Below are 12,737 nucleotides of genomic sequence, written 5' to 3' on the forward strand. Positions count from 1 at the left end.
TTACCTAAGTTGCAACAATATCATTCAAAGGCATGCAAGGGATGTGCCCTAGGTAAAAATATCAAGGGTGCCTTCCATAATAGTACTAGGAAAACAAGCAAAGTATTAGAGTTAGTTCATTCTGATGTATGTGGACCCATGTCCGCTCCCTCTCTAGGAGGATGTTTGTATTATGTAATTTTGTTGATGACTACTCTAGAAAAACTTGGATCTACTTTCTGAAGTGTAAAGAATTAGAAGAGATCCTTAGTAGGTTTAAAGAGTTTAAATCACTGACAGAGAACTACAGAGGTAACAAAATCAAAACCCTAAGGACTGATAATGGGGGGGAATACACATCAGAATTATTTAGAGATTTTTGTAAAAACTCGAGGATTAAGAGAGAGTTAACAATACCTTATAATCCTCAACAAAATGGGGTAGCTGAGAGGAAAAATAGGACAATTGTAGAAACTACCAAAGCCATGATTCTTGATCAGAATCTAAAGATCAATCTTTGGGCAGAAGCAACTAACATTGTTGTGTATATACAAAACAGATGTCCTCACTCTCATCTTGAAGATAGAACTCCTGAGGAAGTATTTACTAAACTAAAGCCAGATATCAGCCACCTTAGGATATTTGGGTGTCCTGTCTATATACATGTACCTAAAGAGAAAAGACTAAAACTAGAACCTTCTGGAAAAAGGGGAATACTTGTAGGATATAGTGAAACATATAAGGCCTATAGAATATATATACATGGTCAGAAAAATATTGAACTTAGTAGGGATGTAATCTTCGAAGAAGACTTAGCCTTCAAAAGAGCCTTAAGAATAATAGAGCCTGAAATTTATATCCGCACTCCTAACATAGAAGAAGACCTTACTCCTGAGCTTCAGAGGGAGAATCTTGAGGAAACTATAGGTGAAATGCCAATCCCACCTAGAGAAAACCTCAAGAAAAGACCTCTATGGGCCACCAAGACTATAGCAGAAGCTCAGAAGTTTGTTGCTCCTTCAAGAACCTTCAGGGAAAGCAAAAGACCTAATAAATTCACTAGCTATGTTGCTCTCATGAATGATCTCTCTAAAAATGAACCAAATAATATATCAGATGCACTTAAACATCAAGTATGGAAGGATGCCATGTCTGAAGAGTATCAATCCATTATGAAAAATGATGTTTGAGAAATTGTTCCTAGACCAACCAAGAAATATGTGGTTTCATCTAAATGGTTATTTAAAATCAAACATGTTGTAGCCAACAGTATTGAGAAACACAAGGCCAGATTTGTGGCCAGAGGCTTCTCACAAAGGGAGGGAATAGACTATGAAGAAACTTTTGCACCTGTTGTCAGGTATACATCAGTGAGAGATGTATTAGCCATTGCAACAGCAAAAGGATGGAAGGTACACAAATGGATGTTAAGACAACATTTCTAAATGGTGAAATCTCAAAAGAAGTCTACCTAGAGCAACCTGAAGGGTTTGAAATGTATGATGCAGAGTCTCATGTGTGCAGACTCAAGAAAGCTCTCTAAGGGCTTAAACAGGCCCCCAGGGCCTGGTATGAAAGAATTGACACCTATCTCTCAGGACTAGGTTTCTATAAAAATGATGCAGATCCTAATCTCTACTACAAAAGAAATAAAGGTGATATGCTAATGTTTATTTTACATGTTGATGACTTATTAACCACAGGAAATGAGCATCTTATAGATCAATGCAAGAATGATCTATCCAAAGAATTTGATATGAAGGACTTAGGACTCCTTCATTATTTCCTAGGATTGGAAGTATGGCAGAATTCTAACAATATTATACCTTGGACATCTTGAAAAGATTCGGAATGCATAACTACAGACCTATGACCTCTCCCATGGAAACAAATTTACATAAACTTAGAGAAACAGCAGTAGAGTCACAATCCACTGATCCTACACTCTACAGACAGATGATTGGGTCCCTGATGTATCTGGTGAATACAAGGCCAAATATCTGTTATGTTGTCAATGCCTTAAGTCAAATTATGTGTGAGCCTAAGGAAATTCACTTGATTGCAGTGAAACACATTATGAGATACTTACAAGGTACTCTAAACCTTGGTCTCAAATATGAGAAAGTCAATCTAGACCCACACGGATTTACAGACTCAGATTGGGCTGGGAGTGTGACTGACAGGAAAAGCACTTCAGGGTGTTGTTTCAGTTTAGGATTAGCCATGATATCTTGGATCAGCAGAAAACAGTCTTTTGTAGCTCAAAGTTCCACCAAGGCCGAGTACATTGCAGCTTCCATGGTTGCTCGAGAAGTAGTATGGCTTAGGAAGTTGCTTGTGGGATTATTTGGTGAGCCTATGAAACCCACTGTCATCCATTGTGACAACCAAAGCTGCATAAAGCTTTCTATAAATCCAGTATTTCATGACAGATCCAAGCATATTGAGATTCCATACCATTATGTGCGAGACATGGTAGACAAAAATGTGATCAAATTGGAATATGTTAGCACAGAAGATCAAACTACAGATATTCTGACCAAACCACTTTCCAGAGTGAAGGTTGATCACTTCAAAAAAGGTTTAGGTATGATAGAAAGGTAATCTGCTTTGTAAATAAGATGTTTAATGTGTAAACTTCTTTTGTCATGTTGAGACATTTTGTGTTTCACCCCCTGTGTTCATATCTAAGAGGTGACGATCTCTCAGATAATGAACACTTGTATACAGATATCATAAAGTGACGATCTTATGATTCTCTAACCAGTTGTCATGTTGGATCTCTGGTATGTCATGGATGTGCCATGATGGTGTTGTGATAAAATATTTGTATAAAATGCTTGTGCACATATCACAACCTGGATAAGATGAGAATTTAATCATCCTCATATGTTTATCCTTAGTATTGCATGTTTAGGCAATACTGATATCACGTGTTCAGGTGATATCTTGTCATAATGAAATAATGAATCGTTTATATCACATGGTTAGAGTGATGTTTTATATTTGTATCTCGTGTCCTGATGATACTTCATATCAGGTGTATTGATGATATATATTTTGGAGACTGACATTATGAAAAAGAAATGTGATGCGGGTTACTTTATCTATCTTCCAAAGCTAAGAGGGAGTGTTAATGCATTAGTAGCTTCTGCAAGATAAGACTCTCCTAACCTATTAATCTCCTTTGTTATGTTTTGATTATGCTATCTGACTTATGCTTTCCGAACTGAATATGTTTACCAAATTACAACATTGATCATGATTATGATATTGATATTGATAAAAGAAGGATTAGATCGACGACTTGCTTAACATAATTAAGCGTCGATCTAATGCTATCAGGCTAGTAACCCGATAGCACATTAATGTCGATCCATAAATGGATTGGCATTAATATGCTATCGGGGTATTAACCCGATAGCATATAGAATGCTGTTGTTATCGAGTTTAGTTCATAAACCTGTTCGGGCCATTAGCAAAGCATCTTAACTAAACATCGCTTCGAACAAGAGTTTAATTATTAATGTTAGTTACCAAACATAACATAGATCAAGATGTGCACTATGAAGAGGCACTGATCAATGGGTGCCTTGATCGGTCATGTCTAAATGACATGACCGGTCAAGACATCCATTGACCGGTCCTCTAAACATATAAAGCCCGATATGAATCATTTGGAGAAGATATAGAAAACGTAAATGATCTCTCTCTTTCAGCCTACAAACGAAACAATAAAATATTAGACAATATTATCACATATATATAATAGTTCTTTTATTGCAATTGAATATAACTTTACACAGTCATCCAACAATTTTCTCTTTTAGTAACTGCTTCATGTATTGTATAAATTATTGCCACTAGTAATACAAGTCAATGCATTGCCTCTGCTCTTACAGTTGGTATTAGAGAAATACGTATGTGGTTTTGGGAGCATGACATGAGTAAACCCTATACAGAACGAGGAGCCTTACAAATAACATGAACGAGGTTAGTGTGTGTGCAACGAAGAGTGTATGGACATTACAAAGCCATACAGTCAGTCACATGAGCAAGATCAGCTCCATTGCAAAGGAGAAAAGTTGAGTTTCTTTTGAATGTCGAATTTTCTTGATAATGCCACTAGCATTGTTAACAGTCACGGTACCCAAAATGCAGTTTCAGATAGTAATGGTATTTATTTTTCTTTATTAGATGCTCTTCAAAATACTGGTACTCTACAATTGGATGAGCTTATAGGACAAGTACTTCTAAAATATTTCATTTCTAATGTATTTTGTCAAACACGAAAAATATGTGTGCAACTTGAAGAGGGTTATGATGATGATGATGATAATGATGATGATGAAGACGAGATAGAACACCCATATAAGCATCCTTGTCTCATAGCATGAGCCTATCATGCTCACCAGAATGATTCTCATTATCTATAAGAGAATTTATTTATCTCAATAAGAGTGTGTATGTCATTAAACTATTAATAAAATTCCTCATTTTTTGTGAAGTATATTTTCTTCCCATGTTTATCATGTTTTCTCTGAAGATTCTACTTTCAAATGCACAACTTCTTAAAAAATCTGGTTATGTTGCATGGAAGACTAAAATGCGCACGATTCTTCAGTTTGAAGAATTATGCGAGATTGTTACTAGACCCATCACACATCCAACGATGTCGATGAGCAGAGCAAGTTTGACAAGGTTGATACCAAAACCTTGATGTTAATCACACTCAGCATCATAGATGAAGTTCAATCAAATATTCAAGATACAACAATGCCAAAGGTGGTTTGGGATGCACTTTCCATATTTAGGAGGCAAAGAACCACACTAAGATTCTCCATCTTCAGTCTAAGCTTTCATACACTTAGTATGCAAGCTAGTGAGAAAGTTGAGAGCTTGTTGCATCATGTTTCTGCCCTTCGAGAAAAGATTCTTGCCTTTGGTGAGAAAGTAGAAGACAAATTGCTTGTCCCAATCACCTTGCAAGCTCTTCCTTCGTAATTTCAAACATTTGTCACGACTTTGAATATCACCAAACAGAAGTATCTTTTGAAGAATCGATGAACCTACTTCAACAAGAAGAGGTCATTCAATCTTTAAAAGATAATTTTGAAGAGAAAGTTTTAGTCTCCCAACAACAAGAAAGAAAGAAGTTTTGAAAGGGACCCTCCCAAAAGTAGCCACCTTCTCAGAAGCAATCTCCACAATTGTAGTAGCCTCCCAAAGGGAATCGTTGGTGTCATATTTTTCATATTGACACACATGATACTAATCATTGTTGGTGCAATGACCTTACACAAGGCAATTCTAGTAAGGAGGGTTCATCTAATCAAATTCATTCTCGACAATCAAGAGGATGTCCTTGTTGCCAAAAACAAAGAGGACATGCTATCGCACAACAACATGAGGTATCATAATCAATACAGGGTACGTCTTGTTGCAAAGGGATATGCTCAATAGGAGGGCATTGATTATGAAGAGACCTTTGCATCCACTACAAAGCTCAAAACCATCCGAGTTGTGTGTGCCTTAATTGCACAGAATGGATGGAGGCTTCATCATATGAATGTCAAGAGTGCCTTCTTGAATGGTGATCTTGACAAGGAAGTATACATGGTCCAACGTGAAGGCTTCATCAATGAACACATTCTCACAAGGTATGTCGTTTGATCAAGTCACTATATGGGCTTAATCAAGCTCCTCGGGCTTGGTACATAAAAATAGATGGTCACCTTTTGCAACATAGTTTTATTTGTATACCATTTGATTGTAATTTGTATATCAAAAAAGTTGGAACAAAGATCGTCATACTTGTATTGTATGTTGATGATCTTGTGATCGCAAGAAGCTCTGACAATCTCATTGTCACTGTCAAACGTGATCTAAAGCAATCCTTTGACATGGCAGATTTGGGGCTACTTCATTATTGTCTTGGCTTGGAGATATGATACAAGGGACATCGTATCTTTATCTCCCAATTGAAACATTGCAAGACACTCTTAGACTGTTTTGGCAATGTCTATTTGTCAATTTATGTCGACACCGAACTAAGGAGGCAGGGCCCACTTCTTGGAACATCGAAGATTTCTGCAGTTTTATTGTTTCAGTATTGTGTGTGTTTCTATAGCGTTCTATTTTCATTTTTGGGATTAAAATTATTTCTAAAATATTTGTGAATGTGATTTGATGCTTGTCGATTGTAATTCAATTAAGGAATTGTGATATTATTCGCTAAATCACTTATTAGTACTTAATCTTATCATGATTCTTGGTTTGGAATGTTTTAAACCTATAAGTTTACATTTTGGAATTATCAAAAATTACTACTGCTATTCTTTTCGCAAAATATTGTTGTTCATGTCGCAAAGATAGAGCAAAGCGATTAAACTAGACTTCCACTTAAGTAGTTACCATAGCTTTTAAGTGCATTTCTTTTTTGCTTGATTTACTACTTTCAACCCTTAGGCATACAACTCCAATGTCTTTCACAAGCTCTATGCCTCGATTGACACATGCAAAACTCATACTACAAGTCAAGATAATAGCCTTAACCTTGAAAGTCAACCCTTTCATCTTTTCTCACAACATTTTGGCATCATTGTCAAGGAAAAGTGTTAAAGGCCTAAAAATTTGTTAAGTCAAGACCATTGTGCCAAGGTGAAGTTTGTGCAATTGTAAACCTTACCTAAGCAATTACCCTTGGTTTGTGTTGGTATAGGTCATATAGATGCATGGATCACATTAGAGATAAAATGGTCAAATTTGTTAAGCAAGATATAGCAAGTAGCTCAAAACAAGGAAACCCAAAAACACAAATAAGATCATTGTCAAAAAAGAAACTAGTTAATTCTAACTTGGAAAAGTGTGTCATAGAACCCACTATTATTGAGTCTAATCTTGAATCTCCAGCAAGTGTACAACTAGAATTACCCGAGTCTCCCAAATCTATTATTCTTGATCTTTCTATGCAAGTTGCAAATTCCTATGAGTTATGAAGTGGTAAGCCTTTAGAGAGTAAACCTTTTCCATATTTTTGGACTCCTTGGGCATTTGACGAAGTCATGGGCGATAACAACAACAACAACAACAACAATGATTGAATTCCCGCCCACCATAATCCTATCACTTTTAAGTTCTCTATTGTCCATCCTACAAAAGATGCCCCTATGAAAAGCATACCTCATTCAACCTTACTACTATTTAGGGGACTCTCAATGGAAGATCCTATTATGTTTCTTTTTAAAATTGATGTTTTATGTCATAGTTATGATTGCCAAAATGATGCAAAAAAACTTATATTGTTTCCAACTATTTTGAAAGATGTATAATTGTTATGGTTCATGGGGTTAGGACAACAAACTATTCGTACTTGGGACAACACGAAGGAAAAATTCTTAGAGAAATATCAAGAATAATGCAAGACCAAGGAAGTTAGAGATGAGATCTTTCACATAATGCAATGTGGGGAGGAGACATTAGAAAATTACCTTGAGTGATTCTCATTTAGTGTTCAAAGAACTAGACAAAATGGATTGACTAACAAGGCTATCAAAATGGTTTTTCTTATAGGGAATCGAGATGATAGTATAGATATTTTAAATCTTATAGGTGGTGGGAAGGTTTCCAAATTGAGATTTAATGACATTTGTAAAAATTGCAAGAACTATTCAAGGTCTACTTAATCCATAAGAGGTTATCCTAGGAAACATGTCTCATCTAGTGGCACAATAGGTATCACTAAGTGCAAATTAGGTATATTACTTGATAATTTAGTAACTAATCATTTGAGTCACATGAGTAAGAAAATTGACACTTTGTATACACATAAGAAACAAGAAGTAGCTAAAAAGCTCTTATTGATTTTTGTCCTATATGTCAAAAAAAGCATAGTAGTGAAGAGTGTAACAAAACCAAGATTGCTTCTTTAGACTATGCTAGTAAACACAATACTTTAATACCTCTTCTAGTAGATGTGATAGATGTTGAATATACAGAGGAACCCATCTATTATATGGCTCAATGAAGACCTTACACCATGGGTCATGCCCCCGAGAATGCCAAATGACTTTTATGCACCTTACCCTACAAGGTCTAGTAGTCAATCTGGTACGTTTTTTACCCAATTTGGATGGTAAGCGGGTTGGCAACATTGTCCACCTTACCAACAATGGCAAAATCAATTCGAAAATGCCTCCCAACCATGGGATCAAGCATGAAGGACGCCACATCCATAATATTCACAATACCCATCCTATCCACCACCATGCATGAGCAATCCATACCAATAGCCACAACAATTTCTTCCACCAATACCACCACCATCAAATAATCATTATCAGTCAAAAGTTGTGAAAAAATACTACACTTTCCTTCTAAGACAGTGAAGTATGATGTGTGAGAGTTGAGAAATACAACACCACAGCAGCCCAAATGATCTCTGCAAGCTAAATAAACCTGTTACAAGGAGAAACAAGGAAGCAACAAAGAAAAAACCAAATACACAAGAAATGCTCAAAAAGATGGGAGCTTTGTATTCACAAAAATGTGTAATCGAATAATACAAAGAAAAGAATTCAACCTCTAATAGGTCAAGAAACCCTAAAAAGGAAAACCCTAGGCTTGCACATAATAATTAATAAAACTGCACCTAATTAATTAAACAAATGTCGTTGTGTAAAAGAGATAAAGGGGAACTTAATTAATTAAACAAATGTCATTTAATTAATCAAGTAAAGACCCGATTACTCTAACATGATGACCTTCTTATGAAATACTAATGCATTTCATGTAAAAACTTATCACTGGTTAGTTGTGTGTCTAAAACAGCATTATAAGTTTGAAACTCATTTGGTAGGTCACCCCAATAGAAGTAGGATCATTTTATGTCTTCCCTTCTCCCTTTTGCCATTAGATCAAGTAGAATAGGTGAAGCTCCAAGAGAACCAACCCTATTTAGAGGTTGGTCTCAAGCATCACAGCCCACACATTGTGAAACAATCTCATACGTCACAACGTTGTTGAGCTAATAGCTTAGTGAAGGGCACAAGCTTTTGTGATAACAATCATATATCACAACTTTATTCCTCATTGATCTAACATTCTAATATAATATATGTATTGGGTAACATTTATTCAATTTAGTCATGTTAGAGATGAAGAGTATTCATATTCTGGGATTTTATTAAAGATGACTATTTTGACACATCATTTAGAAATTTAGAATGGGAAATAAAAAATTACAAATCTTATGTCTTGCCATACCATTATCAAACATATTTGGTGTAAAACATGGTAGAACATGGATTCAAAAATATAAATTTTGACCTTTTGTTATAAATCAATGTGTTAAATTTATACATGAAAGAAAAGTGATAGAAATAAGAAGGGCTTATTGCAAGCCAATATTTGATGCTAGTCACATTATATTAGATACAACTACAAAGGCACTTTGCTATTATACCTTATGAGAGACATGATACTATAAATGGTTTATACAAGATATACTTTGATGAAATAGAAAGAACACAAATGATTCAAAGGAGAATCTTATCTTGCAAATTTTAATGAATTTCAAGTTGCATAACTAAAGGTCAACATTTGTATGGGTTTTCATATCTCAATACCTTCTAATGAATCATATGAATAGTAAATTTTTCATGTACCAAGGAAAAATACAAAGAAAGAACAAAAATAAAATCAAAAGAAAAGGGAATACAAATTTCTATACTTCATACATAGAAGAATATGTGGAGACCAAAACTAGAAGTTGTGATGCACTAAATGTTTGTCTTTTCACTCCAACCACAAGTTAGGAAACAATAATGACAAAGAAGAGGACTGACTAATATTACATCCACTAAACTTTTGTTTGTGTTACAAAAAAGGACATGTTATTGAAAGGCAAGCAAAGAAGAACAAATTGCAAAAGGAACATGAAGAAAAACATAATGAATACTTTTCTAACAATGATGATCTTAAGGATGAGCCAAACATTGTAGTGGTAAAGGTGTTAGCTAGAAAGTTTGTTTCATGATTTATTAGCATATTATATACCAAATATCCATATATACCTATAGTTTGGATTTCACCTTCACCTTTTTTTTTTGTTTTTTCACATGCTCTTCTAAATTTTGAATTTATACTTTTTCTCCCCTATTCAAGTGACAGTGTTAGTTTACATTTGTCCTTTGCCACAAAGTGACTTTTTCTTTTCATTCCCCACTTAGGTTGCCTCGCTTGCCTTTGTTTTTCCTTATTTTTTTCAACTTTTTTAGACACTTTTCACTAAGAGCGTGATAGTAGTCTAGCATTGTTAGTTTACATTTGTCCTTTGCCACCAAGCCACTTAGGTTGCCTCGCTTGCCTTTGTTTTTCCTTATTTTTTTCAACTTTTTTAGACACTTTTCACTAAGAGCATAAAATATGATGTTGATTATTGAATATGATAGAGGTGAATATTTAGGAAGGATAGCAATATAATGTCCCCTTTTCTTTGTACCTCCTTTGATTTTGTATTTTATTCTAGCTAATATCAAGAGAGAAATGTTGATGAAAAATGAGATTGTCTAGAATTTTACTATAAAAATAATCATTAACAAAAATTTTAAATTACATTATCATGTAAATTGCTAAATTATTTCTCTAATTTTTTCATGGAACCTTTCTTTTTCCAAACTATTTGTTATTATTCTATTGTGCCCATTTTCTTCTAATGGTACTATTTTATTGGAATAATACTACAAATCTAAGCAGTGCACTCATTTCATCCTTTTACATAGCCCTACCGTTCAACAATGAATAGAATAAGCAAAGGAAAAATGAAAGATTAGATCTATAAAAAAAAAATGTACGAGTTAAAAAGGATGTCGAACCTGGCGATCCACTGCATTCATTGCTGCCAAATGCAATGGTGCATTTCCAGAAAGGTCATGGTCATAGCTTACCAATTCCCTTACTTCTTCTCTCTTTTTTTGTTCTAGTAGATTCATCACTACGTTTAGTTGATTATATTCCACTGCAAAATGCAGAACAGATTTATGATCTGAACTACGGATTTCCAGACGGTCTGGCATTTTTGACATAAATTCATTGATTATGCTCCAATTGCCTTTCATAGCTGCTACATGAACTGCGCACCTTCCACGCTCATCCTCCTCTGTCATTAATGTATTTTCCCACCAACGATGATTTACCATTGCCCTTACCGTCTTAAGATGTCCTCTACGCACCGCTGTATGCAAAATGGGGGTTGCAGGAATACTCAAATTTAGGGTTTCAGGAACATGTCGATTTTCAGAGGAGGCATTATCCGGACTGGTTCTGACGGGATTGTCAAGCATCGCCACAACTACATCTGCCTCACATTCAAGTTAATTAACGTAAATATATCTGACGCATCTGGAAACCTAATACTTACTTCAACTAGAACAAATATATCTGACGAGTGAATTTACCTGTATATCCCCTGTAAGCTGCCTCTCTAATTGTTCGATCCCATTCATATGCATTTTCATGTAACCTGGCTTGCAGCAAACGCCTAGCTGTTTCCACGCAGCCATACAGTAAAGCGAGTATCAGAGCTGTATCTCCAAACTTATTGAAATGGTAGACATAACTCTGTCTGTAAAGGAGAATTTCGGCGACCTCTTGATTACCTGTTTTAGCGGCTTCGTGCAATGGCGTATTGTTATCCTTGTTTTCAGCTCCAGCCAAAGAGGGGCTCAATTCAAGAATCCACCTAACAAGATCTATATGGCCTTTTCTTACAGCGATATGCAGAGAAGTATCTCCTTGGAAAGTAACCTCAAACAGAACGCGCGGGTCCAAATTATACAAATCTTGAACTTTAGTAAGACTGCCACTCTGCAAAGCAAGGAAAAGTTCACTATTCATCCTTGCCTACTACAGAGGATGCACCGACAAAATCAGAGACGGCAGAACAAAATATAAGCCACAAAATTGCGTGTACCAGATACAGTAATTGTTGACGACTAAAAGTGTGAAAATGTCCGGTCGGGGGAATGAGCAGACCATGAATATTTATGATGTCCTTTTTAAAATGAATATTTCTCATAAAATTTAATTAAGGAAGGAAACTATGATAATATTAAATAAAGAGGGGTAGAAAGACACATTTACAAAGTCTAACGTGATCAAGTTCCAACAAAGTCTAAACTGCCAGAGTAAAACGAGAAGGATCCTTGTCATTAGGATTGTCCCAAATATTCAGTAACGTCGTCAATCAGGCTAGCTAGTGAAAGCGCCTTCTTCTTCAGAAGGGTTATCTGGAGGTTGCTAAATGCCGCATCAGTTGAGTGAACAATCCTGAGTCAAGTCAACTAGAAGCAACTTGCCCATGAAAAGAGGTAGAGGGCCCTTGCCAACCTGAATTTGGCCTCTAGATGAAGCAAACTAGGAAACTGAATAATTTTCACCTTCCAATTACCAAAGATCCAAGAGGGTTTTCATCCTCCAAGAATAGTGTTGAAGCAAGGCTCTACACAAGGTTTTCTCCAATATTTGGAAAATGATAGAATGAATTGCTTTTCCCCATATTTTCTCTTTTTATGCTTTTTTCCAATCAACCTTTTATTTTATTTTGAATAGTCACCATTTACCCTTTTAATTAATAATTTTAGGTAATTAATATTTATTTTATTTGGATATTCGTTATTTTACACACTATGATTTCTATTTGTGACAAGAAGCAACTTCAACCAGTAATAATTTTCTAGGTCATGGGTATTGACCCTATG

At 35.3% G+C, this 12,737-nt stretch overlaps 1 protein-coding gene across 6 annotated transcripts in view; it reads right to left on the bottom strand.

The window, feature by feature from the left end:
• The window catches only part of LOC131075155 (protein ACCELERATED CELL DEATH 6), a 130,378-nt gene that overhangs the window by 24,644 nt on the left and 92,997 nt on the right, over positions 1-12,737 (bottom strand). For 4 of the 6 annotated variants that reach the window (XM_059221773.1, XM_059221776.1, XM_059221775.1 and 1 more), the window contains 2 exons: positions 11,436-11,844; positions 10,854-11,335 (listed from right to left, as the gene is read on the bottom strand). In XM_059221773.1, coding sequence (XP_059077756.1) covers positions 10,854-11,335; positions 11,436-11,844 — 891 coding nt within the window. Of the gene's footprint in view, positions 1-10,853; positions 11,336-11,435; positions 11,845-12,114; positions 12,451-12,737 lie in introns of those variants that run through there. The other 2 variants (XM_058011975.2, XM_058011974.2) reach the window with 2 other exon arrangements.

Source organism: Cryptomeria japonica, chromosome 5 (assembly GCF_030272615.1).
Source record: "Cryptomeria japonica chromosome 5, Sugi_1.0, whole genome shotgun sequence".
Lineage (NCBI taxonomy): Eukaryota > Viridiplantae > Streptophyta > Pinopsida > Cupressales > Cupressaceae > Cryptomeria > Cryptomeria japonica.